The sequence below is a fragment of the Balaenoptera borealis genome (assembly GCF_965194805.1).
Source record: "Balaenoptera borealis genome assembly, chromosome: 6".
NCBI classification, from domain to species: Eukaryota; Metazoa; Chordata; class Mammalia; order Artiodactyla; family Balaenopteridae; genus Balaenoptera; species Balaenoptera borealis.
Genome location: NC_138863.1, coordinates 28,260,310 through 28,279,445, shown reverse-complemented (window position 1 = coordinate 28,279,445; position 19,136 = coordinate 28,260,310). Strand labels below are relative to the sequence as shown.

The 19,136-nt window shown below is 37.2% G+C and overlaps 1 protein-coding gene across 5 annotated transcripts in view; it reads right to left on the bottom strand.

Moving 5' to 3' along the window:
- PLEKHM3 (pleckstrin homology domain containing M3) overlaps nucleotides 1–19,136 on the bottom strand; it is a 190,999-nt gene that overhangs the window by 27,230 nt on the left and 144,633 nt on the right. For 4 of the 5 annotated variants that reach the window (XM_082396362.1, XM_082396361.1, XM_082396360.1 and 1 more), the window contains one exon: nucleotides 9,508–9,665. In XM_082396362.1, coding sequence (XP_082252488.1) covers nucleotides 9,508–9,665 — 158 coding nt within the window. Of the gene's footprint in view, nucleotides 1–6,014; nucleotides 9,252–9,507; nucleotides 9,666–19,136 lie in introns of those variants that run through there. The other variant, XM_082396363.1, reaches the window with a different exon arrangement.

The following is a 19,136-nucleotide window of genomic DNA, read 5'->3' as shown; positions in this document are numbered from 1 at the left end:
AATAAAGTGGTATTGGATTATAACCCAAAGTATAAAATAAATATGCATGAGTCCATACTGACATGAATAAATAATTGAAGAAATAAATAAATGGGGAAGAAACAAATCTCTTATGCAGAAGAATTCCAAATAATTTTGTACATACTGCACTCACAAAGGGATGGGGGATAACTCCCCACTGCTTAAGTGTAGGCTGAACATACTGACTTCCTTCCAGAAGGAAAGTATGGAAAGGGGATGGAGTGGGTGGCGGGAAGAAGAGTGACTTTAAAGTGGAGACACTTGACACAAAGACTACAGTGATCAGTCACGTTCATAGTACGTACCCATGATACGATATGATGAAAATGACACTGCCGCTGTGTTCTTCCTCCCAGACCCACAGAACCCAGTGTAATCATAAGAAAAACATCACGTATATCCCAATAGAGGGATTCTACAAAATACCTGACCAGTACCCCTCAAAACTGTCAAGGTCATAAAAACAAAGCCTGAGAAACTGTCACCGCCAAGGAGCCTAGGGTGATGTGACAATTAAACGTAAGGTGATATTCTGGAACAGAAAAGGACCCTAGGTAAAAACTAAGGAAACTGGAAAAAAAACTATGGACTTTAGCTAATAATAATGTATCAATATTGGTTCATGAATTGTAACAAATGTACCATACTAACGTAACTGGGTGTGGGGTATAAAGGAACTCTCTGTACTATCTTTGTGATTTTTCTGTAAATCTAAAATTGTTCTAATAAAGTTTATGAAAACTTTTCAGCTTTGATCTTTGAGTCAAATGTTCAGCTAAATGAATTGTTTTATTTTAATAGATTTTTTTTTTTAGGACAGTTTTAGATTTACAGAAAAATTGAGTAGATAGTACAGAGTTCCTGTATTAGTACCGCCTCTCCCTGAGTTTTCCGTATTATCAACATCTTGCATTAGTGTGGTAGGTCAGTTACAACTAATGAACCAATATTGATATATTATTAACTGAAGTCTGCCGTTTAAATAAAGGTTCATTCTGTGTTGTACAGCTGTATGAGTTTTGACAAATGTATGATGTCATGTGTGCACTATTACAGAATCATATAGAATAATCTCACTGCCCTAAAAATTTCCTGTGCTTCACTTATTCATCCCTCCCTACCCCCTCTCAAACCCCTGGTAATCTCTGATTTTCTTACCATCTGTATAGTTTTGCCTTTCTCAGAACATCACAGAGTTGGAATCATACAGTACGTGGCCTTTTCAGATTGGCTTCTTTCACTCAATAATAGGCATTTAAGTTTCCTCCATGTCCTTTTGTGGCATAATAGCTCATTTCTTTTATCCCTGAATAACACTGCACTGTATGCCTATAACACAGTTCATTTATCCATCCACCTATTAAAGGACAACTTGGTTGTTTCCAGTTTTGGGTGATTAGGAATAAAGCTGCTATAAATACCCACGTGCAGGTTTTTATGTGAATGTAAAGTTATAAACTCATCTGTTACTTGAAGGTATATTGGGTTTTTTTTTTTTGAATTTTATTTTATTCTATTTTTAACACAGCAGGTTCTTATTAGTTATCTACTTTATACATATTAGTGTATATATGTCAACCCCAATCTCCCAATTCATCCCAACACCCGCTCCCCGCCCTGGCCCCCCGCTTTCCCCCCTTAGTGTCCATACATTTGTTCTCTATATCTGTGTCTGTTTCTCCCTTGCAAACTGGTTCATCTGTACTATTTTTCTAGATTCCACATATATGTGTTAATATACGATATTTCTTTTTCACTTTCTGACTTACTTCACTCTGTATGCCAGTCTCTAGGTCCATCCACGTCTCTACAAATGACCCAGTTTCGTTCCTTTTTATGGCTGAGTAATATTCCATTGTATATATGTACCACATCTTTTTTTTTTAATAATTTCTTTTCTTTTTATAAATTTATTTATTTTTATTTTATTTGTTTTATTTTTGGCTGTGTTGGGTCTTCGTTGATGCGCGCGGGCTTTTCTCTGGTTGCGGCGAGCTTCGTTGTGGTGCGCGGGCTTCTCATTGCGGTGGCCTCCCTTGTTGCCCAGCACGGGCTCTAGGCACATGGGCCTCAGTAGTTGCGGCACTCGGGCTCAGTAGTTGTGGCTTGCGGGCTCTAGAGCGCAGGCTCAGCAGCTGCAGTGCCCGGGCTCAGCTGCTCCGTGGCATGTGGGATCTTCCCGGACCAGGGCTCGAAACCGTGTCCCCCGCGTTGGCAGGCGGATTCTTAACCACTGCGCCACCAGGGAAGCCTTACCACATCTTCTTTATCCATTCATCTGTCGATGGGGATTTAGGTTGCTTCCATGACCTGGCTATTGTAAATACTGCTGCAATGAACATTGGGGTGCATGTGTCTTTTTGAATTATGTTTTTTTCTGGGTATATGCCCAGTAGTGGGATTGCTGGGTCATATGGTAATTCCATTTTTAGTTTTTTAAGGAACCTCCATACTGTTCTCCATAGTGGCTGTATCAATTTACATTCTTACTAACAGTGCAAGAGGGTTCCCTTTTCTTCACACCCTCTCCAGCATTTGTTATTTGTATATTTTCTGATGATGCCCATTCTGACTGGTGTGAGGTGATACCTCACTATAGTTTTGATTTGCCTTTCTCTAATAATTAGTGAGGTTGAGCAGCTTTTTATGTGCCTCTTGGCCACCTGTATGACTTCTTTGGAAAAATGTCAATTTAGGTCCTCTGCCCATTTTTTGATTGGGTTGTTTGGTTTTTTAATACTGAGCTGTATGAACTATTTATATATTTTGGAGATTAATCCTTTGTCTGTTGATTCATTTGCAAATATTTTCTCCCATTCTGAGGGCTGTCTTTTCGTCTTCTTTATGGTTTCCTTTGCTGTGCAAAAGCTTTTGAGTTTCATTAGGCCCCAATTGTTTATTTTGGTTTTTATTTCCATTACTCTAGGAGGTGGGTCAAAAAAGATCTTGGCTGTCATTTATGTCAAAGAGTGTTCTTCCTATGTTTTCCACTAAGAGCTTTATAGTGTCCAGTCTTACATTTAGGTCTTTAATCCATTTTGAGTTTATTTTTGTGTATGGTGTTAGGGAGTGTTCTAATTTCATTCTTTTATATGTAGCTGTCCAGTTTTCCCAGAACCACTTATTGAAGAGACTGTCTTTTCTCCACTGTATATCCTTGACTCCTCTGTCATAGACTAGTTGACCATAGGTGCGTGGGTTTATCTCTGGGCTTTCTATCCTATTCCATTGATCTATATTTCTGTTTTTGTGCCAGTACCATATTGTCTTGATTACTGTAGCTTTGTAGTATAGTCTGAAGTCAGGGAGTCTGATTCCTCCTGCTCCGTTTTTTCCCCTCAAGATTGCTTTGGCTATTCGGGGTCTTTTGTGTCTCCATACAAATTTTAAGATTTTTTGTTCTAGTTCTGTAAAGAATGCCATTGGTAATTTGATAGGGATTGCACTGAACCTGTAGATTGCTTTGGATAGTAGAGTCATTTTCACAATATTGATTCTTCCAGTCCAAGAACATGGTATATCTCTCCATCTGTTTGTGTCATCTTTGATTTCTTTCATCAGTATCTTGTAGTTTTCTGAGTACAGGTCTTTAACCTCCTTAGGTAGGTTTATTCCTAGGTATTTTATTCTTTTAGTTGCAATGGTGAATGGGATTGTTTCCTTAATTTCTCTTTCTGATCTTTTGTTCTTAGTGTATAGGAATGCAAGAGATTTCTGATTTCTTTTTTTAATTTTGTACCCTGCAGCTTTAACATATTCATTGATTAGCTCTGGTAGTTTTCTGGTGGTATCTTTAGGATTACCTATGTATAGTATCACATCATCTACAAACAGTGACAGTTTTACTTCTTCTTTTCCAATTTGTATTCCTTTTATTTCTTTTTCTTCTCTGATTGCCATGGCTAGGACTTCCAAAACTATGTTGAATAAGAGTGGCAAGGGTAGACATCCTTGTCTTGTTCCTGATCTTAGAAGAAATGCTTTCAGTTTTTCACCATTGAGAATGATGTTTGCTGTGGGTTTGTCGTATATGGCCTTTATTATGTTGAGGTAGTTTCCCTCTATGCCCACTTTCTGGAGAGTTTTTATCATAAATGGGTGTTGAATTTTGTCAAAAGCTTTTTCTGCATATATTGAGATGATCATATGGTTTTTATTCTTCAATTTGTTAATATGGTGTATCACATTGATTGATTTGTGTATATTAAAGAATCCTTGCATCCCTGGGATAAATCCCACTTGATCATGGTGTATGATCCTTTCAATGTGTTGTTGGATTCTGTTTGCTAGTATTTTGTTGAGGATTTTTGCATCTATATTCATCAGTGATATTGGTCTGTAATTTTCTTTTTTTGTAGTATCTTTGTCTGGTATTGGTATCAGGGTGATGGTGGCCTCATAGAATGAGTTTGGGAGTGTTCCTTCCTCTGCAAGTTTTTGGAAGCGTTTGAGAAGGGTGGGTGTTAGCTCTTCTCTAAATGTTTGATAGAATTCACCTGTGAAGCCATCTGGTCCTGGACTTTTGTTTGTTGGAAGATTTTTAATCACAGTTTCAATTTCATTACTTGTGATTGGTCTGTTCATATTTTCTGTTTCTTCCTAGTTCAGTCCTGGAAGGTTATACCTTTCTAAGAATTTGTCCAGTTCTTCCAGGTTGTCCATTTTCTTGGCATAGAGTTGCTTGTAGTAGTCTCTTAGGATGCTTTGTATTTCTGCAGTGTCCACTGTAACTTCTCCTTTTTCATTTCTAATTTTATTGATTTGAGTCCTCTCCCTCTTTTTCTTGATGAGTCTGGCTAAAGGTTTATCAATTTTGTTTATCTTCTCAAAGAACCAGCTTTTAGTTTTATTGATCTTTGCTATTGTTTTCTTTGTTTCTATTTCATTTATTTCTGCTCTGATCTTTATGATTTCTTTCCTTCTACCAGCTTTGGGTTTTGTGTGTTCTTCTTTCTCTAGTTCCTTTAGGTGTAAGGTTAGATTGTTTATTTAAGATTTTTCTTGTTTCTTGAAGTGAGCTTGAATTGCTATGAACTTCCCTCTTAGAACTGCTTTTGCTGCATCCCATAGGTTTTGGATTGTTGTGTTTTTGTTGTCATTTGTCTCTAGGTATTTTTTGATTTCCTCTTTGAATTCTTCAGTGATCTCCTGTTTATTTAGTAACATATTGTTTAACCTCCATGTGTTTGTGTTTTTTTCCCTGCAATTTACTTCTAATTTCATAGTGTTGTGGTCGGAAAAGATGCTTGATATGAATTCAATTTTCTTAAATTTATGGAGGCTTGATCTGTGACCCAAGATGTGATCTATCCTGGAGAATGTTCCCTGTGCACTTGAGAAGAAAGTGTAATCTGCTGTTTTCGGATGGAATGTCCTATAAATATCAATTAAATCTATCTGGACTATTGTGTCATTTAAAGCTTGTGCTTCCTTATTTATTTTCATTTTGGATGATCTGTCCATTGGTGAAAGTGGGTGTTAAAGTCCCTTACTCTTATTGTGTTACTCTTGATTTCCCCTTTTATGGCTGTCAGCACTTGCCTTATGTATTGAGGTGCTCCTATGTTGGGTGCGTATATGTTTATAATGGTTATATCTTCTTCTTGGATTGATCCCTTGATCATTATGTAGTGTCCTTCCTTGTCTCTTGTAACATTCCTTATTTTAAAGTCTATTTTATCTGATATGAGTATTGCTACTCCAGCTTTGTTTTGATTTCCATTTGCATGGAATATCCTTTTCCATCCCCTCACTTTCAGTCTGTATGTGCCCCTAGGTCTGAAGTGAGTCTCTTGTAGATAGCATATATATGGGTCTTGTTTTTGTATCCATTAAGCAAGCCTCTGTCTTTTGGTTGGAGCATTTAATCCATTCACACTTAAGGTAATTGTCAATATGTATGTTCCTATTATCATTTTCTTAATTGTTTTGGGTTTGTTTTTGTAGGTCCTTTTCTTGTCCTGTGTTTCCCGCTTAGAGAAGTTCCTTTAGCATTTGTTGTAGAACTGGTTTGGTGGTGCTGAATTCTCTTAGCTTTTGCTTGTCTGTAAAGCTTTTGATTTCTCTGTCAAATGTGAATGAGATCCTTGCCGGGTACAGTAATCTGGGTTGTAGGTTCTTCCTTTTCATCACTTTAAATATATCATGCCACTCCCTTCTGGCTTGTAGAGTTTCTGCTGAGAAATCAGCTGTTAACCTTATGGGAGTTCCCTTGTATGTTATTTGTCATTTTTCCCTTGTTGCTTTTAATAATTTTTCTTTGTCTTTAATTTTTGTCAATTTGATCACTATGTGTCTCAGCATGTTTCTCCTTGGGTTTATCCTGCCTGTGACTCTCTGCACTTCCTGGGCTTGGGTGGCTATTTCCTTTCCTATGTTTGGGAAGTTTTCGACTATAATCTCTTCAAGTATTTTCTGGGGTTCTTTCTCTCTCTCTTCTCCTTCTGGGACCCCTACCATGTGAATATTGGTGCATTTAATGTTGTCCCAGAGGTCTCTTATGCTGTCTTAATTTCTTTTAATTCTTTTTTCTTTATTCTGTTCTGCAGCAGTGAATTCCACCATACTGTCTTCCAGGTCACTTATCCGTTCTACTGCCTCAGTTATTCTGCTATTGATTCCTTCTAGTGTATCTTTTCATTTCAGTTATTGTATTGTTTATCTGTTTGTTTGTTCTTTAATTCTTCTAGGCGTTTGTTCTTTAATTCTTCTAGGTCTTTGTTAAACATTTCTTGCATCTTCTCGATCTTTGCCTCCATTCTTTTTCTGAGGTCCTGGATCATCTTCAGTATCATTATTCTGAATTCCTTTTCTGGAAGGTTGCCTATCTATCTCCACTTCATTTAGTTGTTTTTCTGGGGTTTTATCTTGTTCCTTCATCTGGTACATAGTCCTCTGGCTTTTCATTTTATCTATCTTTCTGTGAATGTGGTTTTCATTCCACAGGCTGCAGGATTGTAGTTCTTCTTGCTTCTTCTGTCTCTGAAGGTATACTGTTAATCTTCTAACATGTGGGTATTTTCCAGGTATCTTTCTGTTATGGATTACTAGTTTAATTTCATTACGGTCTGAGAACATACTTTGCATAATTTCTACTCTTTAAAATTTGTCCAGATGTGTTTTATGGCCCAAAATATGGTCTCTCTTGGTAAATATTCCATGTGAGCTTGAGAAGAATGCAAATTCTGTTGTTGTTGGATGAACCACATGAACTGACATGGATGTCAATTAGATTCACTTGGTTGGTAGTGCTTTTCAGTTTAACTATATGCTCACTGATTTTCTGCCTATTGGATCTATCAGTTACTGATAGAGGGGTGTTGAAGTCTCTAACTATAATAGTGGATATATCTAAATAGAACAGTGGATTCATCTGTTTCTCCATGTAGTTCTATCAGTTTTTGTCTCATGTATTTTGACTCTTTGTTCATACACACTAAGGATTGTTATGTCTTTTTGAAGAATCGACCCCATTATCATTATGTAATGCCCCTCTTTATCACTGTATAAAGGATGGTATTATTTCTTTAAATATTCAACAAAATTCACCAGTGAAGCCATCTGACTATTTCATGGGAAGATTTAAAGTAATTTAAGATTACTAGTTCAATTTCTTGTTGTAGGTCTATTCATATTTCTATTTCTTCTTGAGTCAGTTTTGGTAATTTGTCTTTCGAGAAATTTATCCATTTTATCTAAGTTGTCTAAATTGTTGGCATGAAGTTGTTTACACTACCTCTTTAAAAATTTTTAAATTGCTGTACCCTTTTTCATTCCTGATTTTGGGAATCCATGTCTTCTCTCTTAATTTCTTGGTCAGCCTACCTAAAGGGTTATCAAGTTTGATGATCTTTTTAAAAAAAATATTTATTAATTTTGGCTGTGTTGGGTCTTAGTTGCAGCACACGGGATCTTTTGCTGTGGTGCATGGGATCCAGAGTGTGTGGGCTCTGTAGTTGTGGTGCACAGGCTCCAGAGTGCGTGGGCTCTGTAGTTTCAGCACGCGGGCTCTCTAGTTATGGCTCATATGCTCAGTAGTTACGGTGCACAGGCTTAGTTGTCCTGTGGCATGTGGGATGTTAGTCCCCCGACCAGGGATCGAACCTGCATTCCCTACACTGGAAGGCGGATTCTTAACCACTGGACCACCAGGGAAGTCCCTGTTGATCTTTTCAAAGAACTAATTTGGGGTTTCATCCATCTACTACTTTTCTGTTTTTTACTTCATTGATATCTGCTCTAATCTTTATTCTTTCCTTCCTCCTGCTTGCTTTGGATTTATTTTGCTCTTCATTATCTAGTTTCTTAAAGTGGAATTTTAGATTATTAATTTGAGACCTTTCTTCTTTTCTGATATAGGTGTTTATAGCTATAAATTTCACTCAGAGCACTACTTTAGCTGCATTCCATACATTTTGATATTTTGTATTTCATTTTCATTCATTTACAAATATTTTAAAAATTTCTCTTGTGGTGGATTTCTTCTTTGACCCATGAGTTTTTAGAGTGTATTATTTAATTTCCAAATATTTTGGGGTTTCCTGGATTATTTTTTTCTACTGGATATCTTAATTTCATGTGTCAGAGAACATATTTGGTATGGTTTCAATCTTTTAAAATTTACTGAGACTTCTTTTATGGCCCAGAATATATGGTTTATTCAGTTGGAAGCATTTTTTTAATTTAATTTTTTTTTTATTAAATATTTTTATTGCAGTATAATTCACTCATTTAAAGCATAAAATTCACTGCTTTTTATTGTATTCACAAGACTGTGTAACCATCACCATTATCTAATTCTAGAACGTTTTCATCGCTCCCAAAAGAAATCCATACCCATTAGTAGTTACTCCCTTTTCCCCTTTCCCCAAGCTCTAGGCAACTACTAATCTACTTTCTGTCTCTATGGATTTGCCTATTTGGGACATTTCCTGTCAATGGAACATATGTGGCCTTTTGTGTCTGGTTTCTTGCACTTTGGTTAGAAAAAGAATCCCACAGGAACTCCCACTTTTCTTTCCTTTGGGTCCTAAAACTTTCATCACTACACTGCAGTGCATTTATTCAGAAGAGCATGTGGTGAGCCAGAGGGCTGTTCATCACTCTGGTTTTCTTCCTAGTGGCCAATCCAGTTTTGGTCTTCCTCTGCGACTGTGATTTCCATTGCCTATCACTTGACCTGGGATGGTTGTGAGGATTCTTCCTTACCCATCTTCATTCTAAAAATGAATCTGAACACTCTGTTACCTAATAATGCAGAGCTAGGCTATGCAACTTTGTTATCTCATTCTGGATAAAGGTAGCAAAATGAGTTGGAAATAAATATAGGAAACCAAAGGGTAAAAAATGTTCTCCAGGAATAAGGGAAATCTGATACAGAGGAAGAGACAGAGATACAGTACTCGACTAAAAGCTGGCCAGCTCTGGCCCAATAACACTGCATGTGACATATTCAGGTATACTTTTAAAAGACAAGAGATTCTGTACCTGCTTGTTGAAATATCCTCAAAAGGGTAGAGGATCTCTCCATTGTTACAGATTTCACAGATGAACCCCTTCTGGCTACAAAGACTGCAGCTGTACACGTGTGAGGCGGCAAATTTAATGACCTTGCCCAAGAATGGAGCCAGCTTTCCCTCTATCACCTGCAGAAAGAGAAATGGAACAGGGAAGAAGAAAATTTGTTGAGAAGTCTTGCAGATGCAGGAGGAATTCCTTTCCTTTACCCAACAGGAAAACCTCTAATTATAATTTCTCAGCAGCTCTGAGAAAGAAAAGACATAGTATTTTCGCTCCAAAAGAACTCTCTGGCTTAAACCACTGGAGGTTGGAAAATGAAGATGTTGAAATTTCTTTCGTATTCCTCTTTTTTTTTGTAGTGTGTTGTAGAGGACTGAGGACCAACAAATGGGGAACTCTACTTTCATAAACTAACTTGACAGTTATCGTGCGGTATAAGAGCAGTGTGGTCGATTTCCCAAAACAGACTGAAGACATATAGAGTAAGTACTAATGTAGTATTTTATGTTGTACATTCAATAATACCTGTTTTCTGATGAGTTAATAGAATAGTTTTTTAACCATCTCCCCTAAGAACATGTAACAAATGTGGAAGATAGGTTTCTCTTGCTGCTGATAATTATAATAATACACAGAAGCTGCAATTTGGCAGTCTGAGTGCTATATTTAGACTGAAGATTTTTAAAAAAATCTCTTAGTGTTTAAAAAAAAATGCCAATTTAATAATTGGAAGGTTTCACATAAAATTCCAGATTTTTGGCTTCTTTTGGAAAATCATTAGATCTGGAAAAACTAGGCCTGAATTCCAATACGATGATGATCCCGGCTGTGAGTAGAGGCTGCTTGCTCCTGCCGAGGCACGTGCTCTTCAACTGACACTTGTCCCCATGAGGCCCCAGTGTCTTGAGTCTGCCTGCCTCCCACAGTCCCCTCACCTGCTGGCCTGCAAATATCCGTGAGTGTGGAGCCAATGGTCCATCAGAGCCCTCCTCACTTAACTAATACTGCACAGGCTTCAAAGACTTTGGCAGTTCATACACTAACAAGATAAAATTTGCCTTTATTTCTCTCTCATTGATGCACATGCATATACATGCTGATTTTGATATAAGAAAAAAATGAAGATTAAATTTAATTTGGAAAGAGCTGGAAATGGATACTTTCAAGTGAATCATAGTTAAAGTGATAATTTTACATAAAAATAACATCTGAGAGCAGTAAATCATATTTAAAGAGATATTAGAAGGCCAAGGTGAACAAATAGTAATAGCTGATAATACAAAAATAAAAGACTACAAGTAATGTAATAATGTATTTTGCAATTTCTTTACACTAACAATGAAATATGTGAAAGAGAATGTAAACAAACAATCCCTTTTAAAGTCACATCAAAAATAAAATAAAATAAAATACTTAGGAATAAACCCTACCTAGGAGGTGAAAGACTTACATACTGAGAACTACAAAACCTTAATAAAGGACACTGAAGATGATTCAAAGAAACGGAAAGCTATCCCATGCTCTTGGATTGGAAGAATTAATATTGTTAAAATGACAATACTACCCAAAGGATTTGGGTACTACAAAGCTACAGTATTCAAAACAGCATGGTATTGGCACAAAAACAAACATATGGATCAATGGAACAGAATAGACAGCCCAGAAGTAAACCCACACACCTATGGTCAATTAATCTTCAACAAAGGAGGCAAAAATATACAACGGGGAAAAGACAGTCTCTTCAGCAAGTGGTGCTCGGAAAGTTGGACAGCCGCATGCAAATCAATGAAATTAGAACACACCCTCACGCCATACACAAAAATAAACTCAAAATGACTTAAAAACTTAAATATAAAACATGACACCATAAAACTCCTAGAAGAGAACACAGGCAAAAACATTCTCTGACATAAATCGTACCAATGTTTTCTTAGGTCAGTCTCCCAAGGCAACAGACATAAAAGCAAAAATAAACAAGTGGTACCTAATCAAACTTATAAGCTTTTGCACAGCAAACGAAACCATAAACAAAACGAAAAGACAACCTATGGACTGGGAGAAAATATTTGCAAATGATGCAACCAACAAGGGCTTAATTTCCAAAATATACAAACAGCTCATACAACTCAATAAAAAAAAAAAAAAACCCAATCAAAAAATGGGCAGAAGATCTAAACAGACATTTCTCCAAAGAAGACATACAGATGGCCAATAGGCATATGAAAAGATGCTCATCATCGCTAATTATTAGAGAAATGCAAGTCAAAACTACATTGAGGTACCACGTTACACCAGTCAGAATGGCCATCACTAAGAAGTCTACAAATAACAAATGCTGGAGGGGGTGTGGAGAAAAATATCCTGTGATAAACCATAGTGAAAAAGAATATATATATGTAAAACTGAATTAACACAACATTGTAAATCAACTATACTTCAATAAAATTTTAAAAAATTAATAATGTATTTTGCAAAAAATCAAGCTGTACATAATACTGGAGATAAAAACTAAAGTGGTTTATGAACATCACTACTGAATAATCTCACGATGTTTTAAAAATGAATATAATGGTTAAATCTAGGGAAGGGAACAAGTTGGAAAAGCACGTCTTTCACCTTGTATATGGTTGTTTTGGCATTTTTAAAAGCAATGTATATTATTTTTGTATTGATGCAGAAATGGAACAGAAGAATCAGGTTTACTGCTTTATAAGAGTGTTGTTTTTTTTCTTAATAAAGGGGGTAGAAATTATGCTGGCTTTTTTTCTTTTTTTTTGAGTCAAGCAAGTACATTTTCCACCATTTTAAAATTTATTCTCCTCCCCATTACCTTTAAGAAGCCATAGATAAGACCTCCTTTTATTTATGTTTTCTCAAGGACCATTAACTCCAATCAACCCCAGGAAAGTGTGCTCTTAATACCAACACATGATACACACTTTCTAAGAAATAACCACTACCAAATCATATACCCAATGGGGTTATTTATAAATTGTGGTAACAATACTTCAGCTGAGTTTTGTTTTACTAATTTTACTCTTTTCTAAACAACCAAAGTTAATGACACATTTAAAGAGAGGCACTAACAAACTATAGTCCATTTAGGGGAAAACATCAGGATATAGAACTCACCTGGTCTGGAAACCAGATGAGTAAAGGTTGTTTTAAGGAACTGAGGATGAGAAGAGAACACCTTAAGGAAGATATGAGAGTTATCATATAGGATCTAAAAGAGAAGATTGGGGCATCTTGTACATAAAGCTTTTTCTTTATCTAGAAGATTTTCTTGGTACAAAGCGTAAGGGGTATGAACATTTTGAAGGCTTTTGAAATATTTCACCAAATTTACAGTGCCAGTAATTTATATTTATTCCTATCTGGATATTTTAATAAGCTTTTAAAAATTAATTTGGGAATTGATATCTTCACAACATTTAGTCTCCCTATCTCCATTTTATTAAATTTTCATTTATTATCAATACAAATTTGTTTTTTTCCTTTGTATAAGCCACTGACTTCTTATTTTGAACTTTATTTTATTTTTAATAAGCAGGTTCTTATTAGTTATCTATTTTATACACGTTAGTGTATACATGTCAATCCCAATCTCCCAATTCATCCCACAACCCCCACCCCCACCACCCCTCTTGGTGTCCATATGTTTGTTCTCTACATCTGTGTCTCTATTCCTGCCCTGCAAACCGGTTCATCTGTACCATTTTTCTAGATTCCACATATATGCGTTAATACACGATATTTGTTTTGCTCTTTCTGACTTACTTCACTCTGTATGACAGTCTCTAGGTCCATCCACATCTCTACAAATGACCCAATTTCATTCCTTTTTATGGCTGAGTAATATTCCATTGTATATATGTACCACATCTTCTTTATCCATTCATCTGTCGATGGGCATTTAGGTTGCTTCCATGTCCTGGCTATTGTAAATAGTGCTGCAATGAACATTGGGGTGCATATCTCTTTTTGAATTATGGTTTTCTCTGGGCATATGCCCAGTAGTGGGATTGCTGGGTCATATGGTAATTCTATTTTTAGTTTTTTAAGGAACCTTCATACTGTTCTCCATAGTGTAAGCCACTCACAGTTGTTATTTAGGTTATTTTAAGGTTAAACTTTTGTATAATATTTTTTCTTATCAGCTATTGCTGGTGTATTAGAATATACTGACATTTGTGTCCATCTTATATACGACTATATTACTAAATGTTCATGAATGCCTATCATTTTTAGGATTCTTTTGGGTTTTCTGAAGGTAATAATCTGGTCCCTTCCTTTCATGTTTCATGTCTTATTGCATCATGCAGCACTCCTAAAACAATATTAAATAATAATGGTGTTAGTGGACAGTCTTGTTATTTCAATGAAATCAAACTATATAGAGTCTACAGTGAATGATTCATTTTCTCCATCAAACACACATGTCTTGTCATGCACCACATTTTATTGATTCCCTTTCTCTTTTTATTTATTTATTTATCTGTAAAATTTTATTTATTTATTTTTGGCTGGGTTGGGTCTTCGTTGCTGTATGTGGGCTTTCTCTAGTTGTGGCGGGCGGGGGCTACTCTTCATTGCGATGTGCAGGCTTCTTATTGTGGTGGCTTCTCTTGTTGCGGAGCACGGGCTCTAGGTGCGTGGGCTTCAGTAGTTGTGGCTCGTGGGCTCTAGAGTGCAGGCTCAGTAGTTGTGGCGCATGGGCTTAGTTGCTCCGCAGCATGTGGGATCTTCCCGGACCAGGGCTCGAACCCGTGTCCCCTGCATTGGCAGGTGGATTCTTAACCACTGTGCCACCAGGGAAGCCCCTCTCTTTCTCTTTTTAAATAACAGCTTTATTGATATAGAGTTCACATAACATGTAATTAACCTATTTAGAGTCTACAATTGAATATGTTTTAGTTTATTCAGAGAGTTGTGTACATTTCATCAACTTTTCCCCAAATCCCCATACCCATTAGCAGTCACTAGTGTTTTCTCCCTAACCCATCCCCCAAGCCCTAGGCAACCAATAATCTACTGTCTCTACAGATTTACCTACTCTGGATATTTCATGTAAATAGAATAATATAATATGTGGTCTTTTATGACTGGCTTCTTTCACTTAACATAATGTTTCAAGGTTCACGTTGATTCTCTTTTAAATGTCTCTAGTGTAAGTCTTTTTCTCATCCTATCTCAGGCTTTCATCACCCCTCTCTAGATTAATGAAATAATCTTCTGGTTTTATTTCTGGATAATAGTCTTTTTCCTTTGATCCATCCAGCATACATACTAGTCAGTTTTAGACATCACTTTCATCGTGTGTCATCTCTTCCCTCAAACCTTTGGTTGAATTCTTATTTTATCATTGGTAAAAACTCTTCATTCGTTCATGTCAGAAAATTACATTGAGTTACTATTCTCAGTTATTGATACAAGTGTGAACTAGACAAAACTGCAGCTTACATTTTGCCTGGTATATGAGTGTCTCCATAAGCTGATTCCACGCTATCTATCCAAATTCATTTTCCATTTCTTAATATGTATGTTCTGTTGCGAGGAAAGTTTTCCCGGTGTAGAATATGCTTGTTCTTGCTCCTGTGCCTTCACCCATGTATTTCCTCTACCTGGAGTTTCACTTCCTCTCTTAACACTTATTTAAATTTCACCCAGGCTTTAAGGCTCAGATCTATTCTGGCTTGATCTGGAGAGCCATCTCTGGCTACTTCACCTGCCACAGATCTCTTGGGCTTCATACAATTTATTTTTACATCACATAATTTAATATAAATAGAAATTGATGTTCCTTTGTATTTTTTTGCTATTGTTTAACATGTGATTGTTTTGCTTGTCCAACTGTAGATTGAAAATATAAAAGTGGAGATACTGCCTATAAAATGGTGATTTTACCTATAAAAGTATAATGGTGATTTTACCTATAAAAATGGCAATTTTATATGGAGCAACCTAAGAGAATGTAAACTGTTGAAAGACAAAGATTGAGTCTCATACTAGTCTTTAGTAGCCCCTCTCTGTCAGGCACCTAAGTTCTTGTTGACTGACTGAGGATGCTTCCCAGTCTTTTTCCTTGGCTGTAGCAGTCATATCTTTGTGCTCTTTTTGTGTCACAACATTTTTTTTTTTTTAATTAATTAATTAATTTATTTTTGGCTGTGTTGGGTCTTCGTTTCTGTGCGAGGGCTTTCTCTAGTTGCGGCAAGCGGGGGCCACTCTTCATCGCGGTGCGCGGACCTCCCACTATCGCGGCCTGTCTTGTTGCAGAGCACAGGCTCCAGACGCGCAGGCTCAGTAATTGTGGCTCACGGGCCCAGTCGCTCCGTGGCATGTGGGATCTCCCCAGACCAGGGCTCGAACCCGTGTCCCCTGCATTAGCAGGCAGATTCTCAACCACTGCGCCACCAGGGAAGCCCAATGTGTCACAACATTTTGAATCATTCATTCTGCTGTGTGATTTAGGGAGGAGCACGAAGAGCACATGGACTTGGTGGCAGTTCAGCTATTCAGAGACCCTTTCTGCTTCTTTATACTTGAGTAACTGCTCCTCCTATTTGTCAGCTGAGGTTCAGGGCCATGTTCTTCCAAAGGGCTGAAGCTGCTGGAAGTTTGTCCTCCAGAAAAGTGAGGTAATATTCTATAAGTTTATTTTAGAATTGACAAACATTTCTTTAATATTATAGAAAGAAAAACTTTATACTGATACATTTCAAGGGGTAAAGGTATATTTGGAAGGTTTAAATCTTGTCTTTGAATATAACAACTAGCAGCACCGGGGAGCTAGTCTGGCTTCTGGTCTAGAGGTTTCATCACTAAGAGAAGCAGGCTCCAGGTGTGACATCTCCTAGGGTGCTTTTTAAAAAGCAGATATATCTTTACTTGGGATAATCGCTTAAAAAGAAATCAAGTGTCTTGCCTCCCACCATCTCCTCCTGCCCTCAAGAATCCTGCTTTTCACTCCCACTTCCTAGCCATCTTGGTGGAGACTTAAGGTTGGGACCATATACCACAAACAATAGGAAGATGGCAGCCTGAAAGAAGACCAAAGCCCAAGGAGCCCCTCTTTTTCACTCTTTTCCTGGTCACAGGTTAATATAACTTTATATCAGTCCATCACAAGTCACAAGGTCATTTTTAGCATTAGAAGGCTGGTGGTTTCAGTTAACCAGGTGGTCATTTGGATATGTTGTAGGTGCTAGTGAAACAGACCTCTGAGATGAGGTTTGGTTATCCCAGGTTTAGTTATTTTCCCCAAAGTGTCTCTCTATGGGAACAAAATCATGACAAAGTAATTAGCAGAAAACATATGTAGCTCTTTGTCCATCTCCTCAATCTCCCTCACCTTTTCCGTATACCAAATTGCCTTATCTCTTTGAGAAAAGGCATATGTCCAAAATAGGGTGAAAGAGTTTGTTTCTGTTTTCCATTAAACTTAATTTCTTGTACTAAGGAAAATCCTAGTCTGATTCATTTAATTTGGGAGTGTTGCATATATGACTATTCCAGAGGTATCATACTGACCTGGTGTTCAAAGAATGAACACTTCTGTTTGTAACTTAAAATTATGTGTCCTTTATTGCACTGTAGGATAAAGACAAAATGCAATATCAAGCTGGTACCTTCAAGATTTTTCTATTTTTGTCTTTTGCAGTCCCTCTACAAATTCTTTTCACTCTATCATTTCAGGTACTTCTAGAACTCAAGGAATAGTCAAATATCACTCACCATGATCCAGCTAACTGACAAATATACCAAATATGCTTATGCTTCTTGTGTGACAGCAGCCCACGAAAGCTGCCTGGTCGAACTTCCAGCTCAGGGATACACACATTTTCCCCCCTCTTCTATTCTGGTCAAGATGGTCAGCATTGGAATTTGAGGCCTATGGCTTTCTTGCAGACTAAGACAACAGACTTTATTTGATTTGCTTTCTTGCAGACCAATCGAAAATTACAATTAAGTTAAAAAATAACCTAGTGCTGCCTTCTCCAAACCACAGTTTCAGAAACAGCTGCTTATTACTCATGTGTGGCACCAGGAAATTGCAGTGTCATGTTCAAGGTCTGCAGCCAATAGAAATCTGTGGGATTGGGAAAAGGGCACAAATGATTCTTTTATGTCTGTTACCTTCACTCCCTCAGCACCACCACAAAATTCAAAATCTGCATGGGGAGAGGAACAGAGCACTGGGGACTTGGACAAGAAGCAAGAAAGAAAAAGCTCTTTCTCATTGAATTTATGCATCGACGAATTCCTTCCCCCTGATTTGTCAAGTTACCTTCCATTTCAATACAGGCATTCCTCAGCCATTGTGTAACATCTAGATTCTGGACAACTGTTGGGAATACGTTGATGAAGAGGGCTGCTGCACTTGACAAATGGCCCCTCCTCTGAAAGTCTAACCAAAAGACCCCATTCATGTTAAATAAAGCCACCTGCCACTCACCAGTAACAAGCTAGCCTGGTTACTAGTGGAAGAATCAAAATTGTCACGCATTGTAAAATGATTTCAAATATAATTTAGGTTGCGTTTGCTTGGCCAGAGGGCTATGAAAGGCTGCACTCACTATTTTCTCTCTGAGTGACATTTCTCAGCGTTAACAGGTGGGGACAGTGACGTCTAGTGATCTAGGCCAGGTGAGTTCCTGGAGAGGTAAGAAAAACAGCCTATGGAGTCTGCTCAAGTTTGAAAACCTAAACCACAGCAAGAATATTCTGAGTTCTCATTCAATTCTAAATTTTACTCTTTTTTTTAAATTGACATATAATGTTATATTAGTTTCAGATGTACAATGTAATGATTCGATATTTTTATACCCCACAGTAAGTCTAGTTAACTAAATTTTACTCCTTTTAATAATAAATTCTAAAAAATAGAAAATAAAAAGCATACTACCATATTTTTCTCAAAAATAGAAAATAAAAAGCATAGGGAATTTTCTTATTTCAAAAAGTTTGTTAAAACCCCATTTCCCCATAATCAGCCTTTGAGCTCCTTATCATGGCTTAATGCTGGGATGTTTGTATATAAACAGAAAACTGTGTCTTCTCTAATTAGCTGCTCCACACCCTTCTTTATCCATTATGGGACTGTTATAACAGGACTAAGATTTTGGCTAATCAAATACTTCACTGAGGGTGGATTATGATGTCACCAATTAGCTCTTATCTGATCCTCTCCCAAAGGTGACAATTTCTACTTAGATATTGGAAACTATGTGATAATTTAATCTGGACTATCTGGGTTAGTATAATTGGGTAGATCTGTGAGTGGTCATCACCATTCCTATCAAATTATATTTTGCTTCCTGATGGAAACTATCTCAGGGAATAACAGATAAACGAATTTCAACTTTCTCCAATGGCTGAATGGTAAAGCTGAGCCCAAGAACATAAATTTCTTATTCACAAAAGTATACGGGGGGGACTTCCCTCGTGGTGGCAGTGGTTAAGAATCAGCCTGCCGGGGCTTCCCTGGTAGCGCAGTGGTTAAGAATCCGCCTGCCAATGCAGGGGACATGGGTTCGAGCTCTGGTCCGGGAAGATCCCACATGCCGTGGAGCAACTAAGCCCGTGAGCCACAA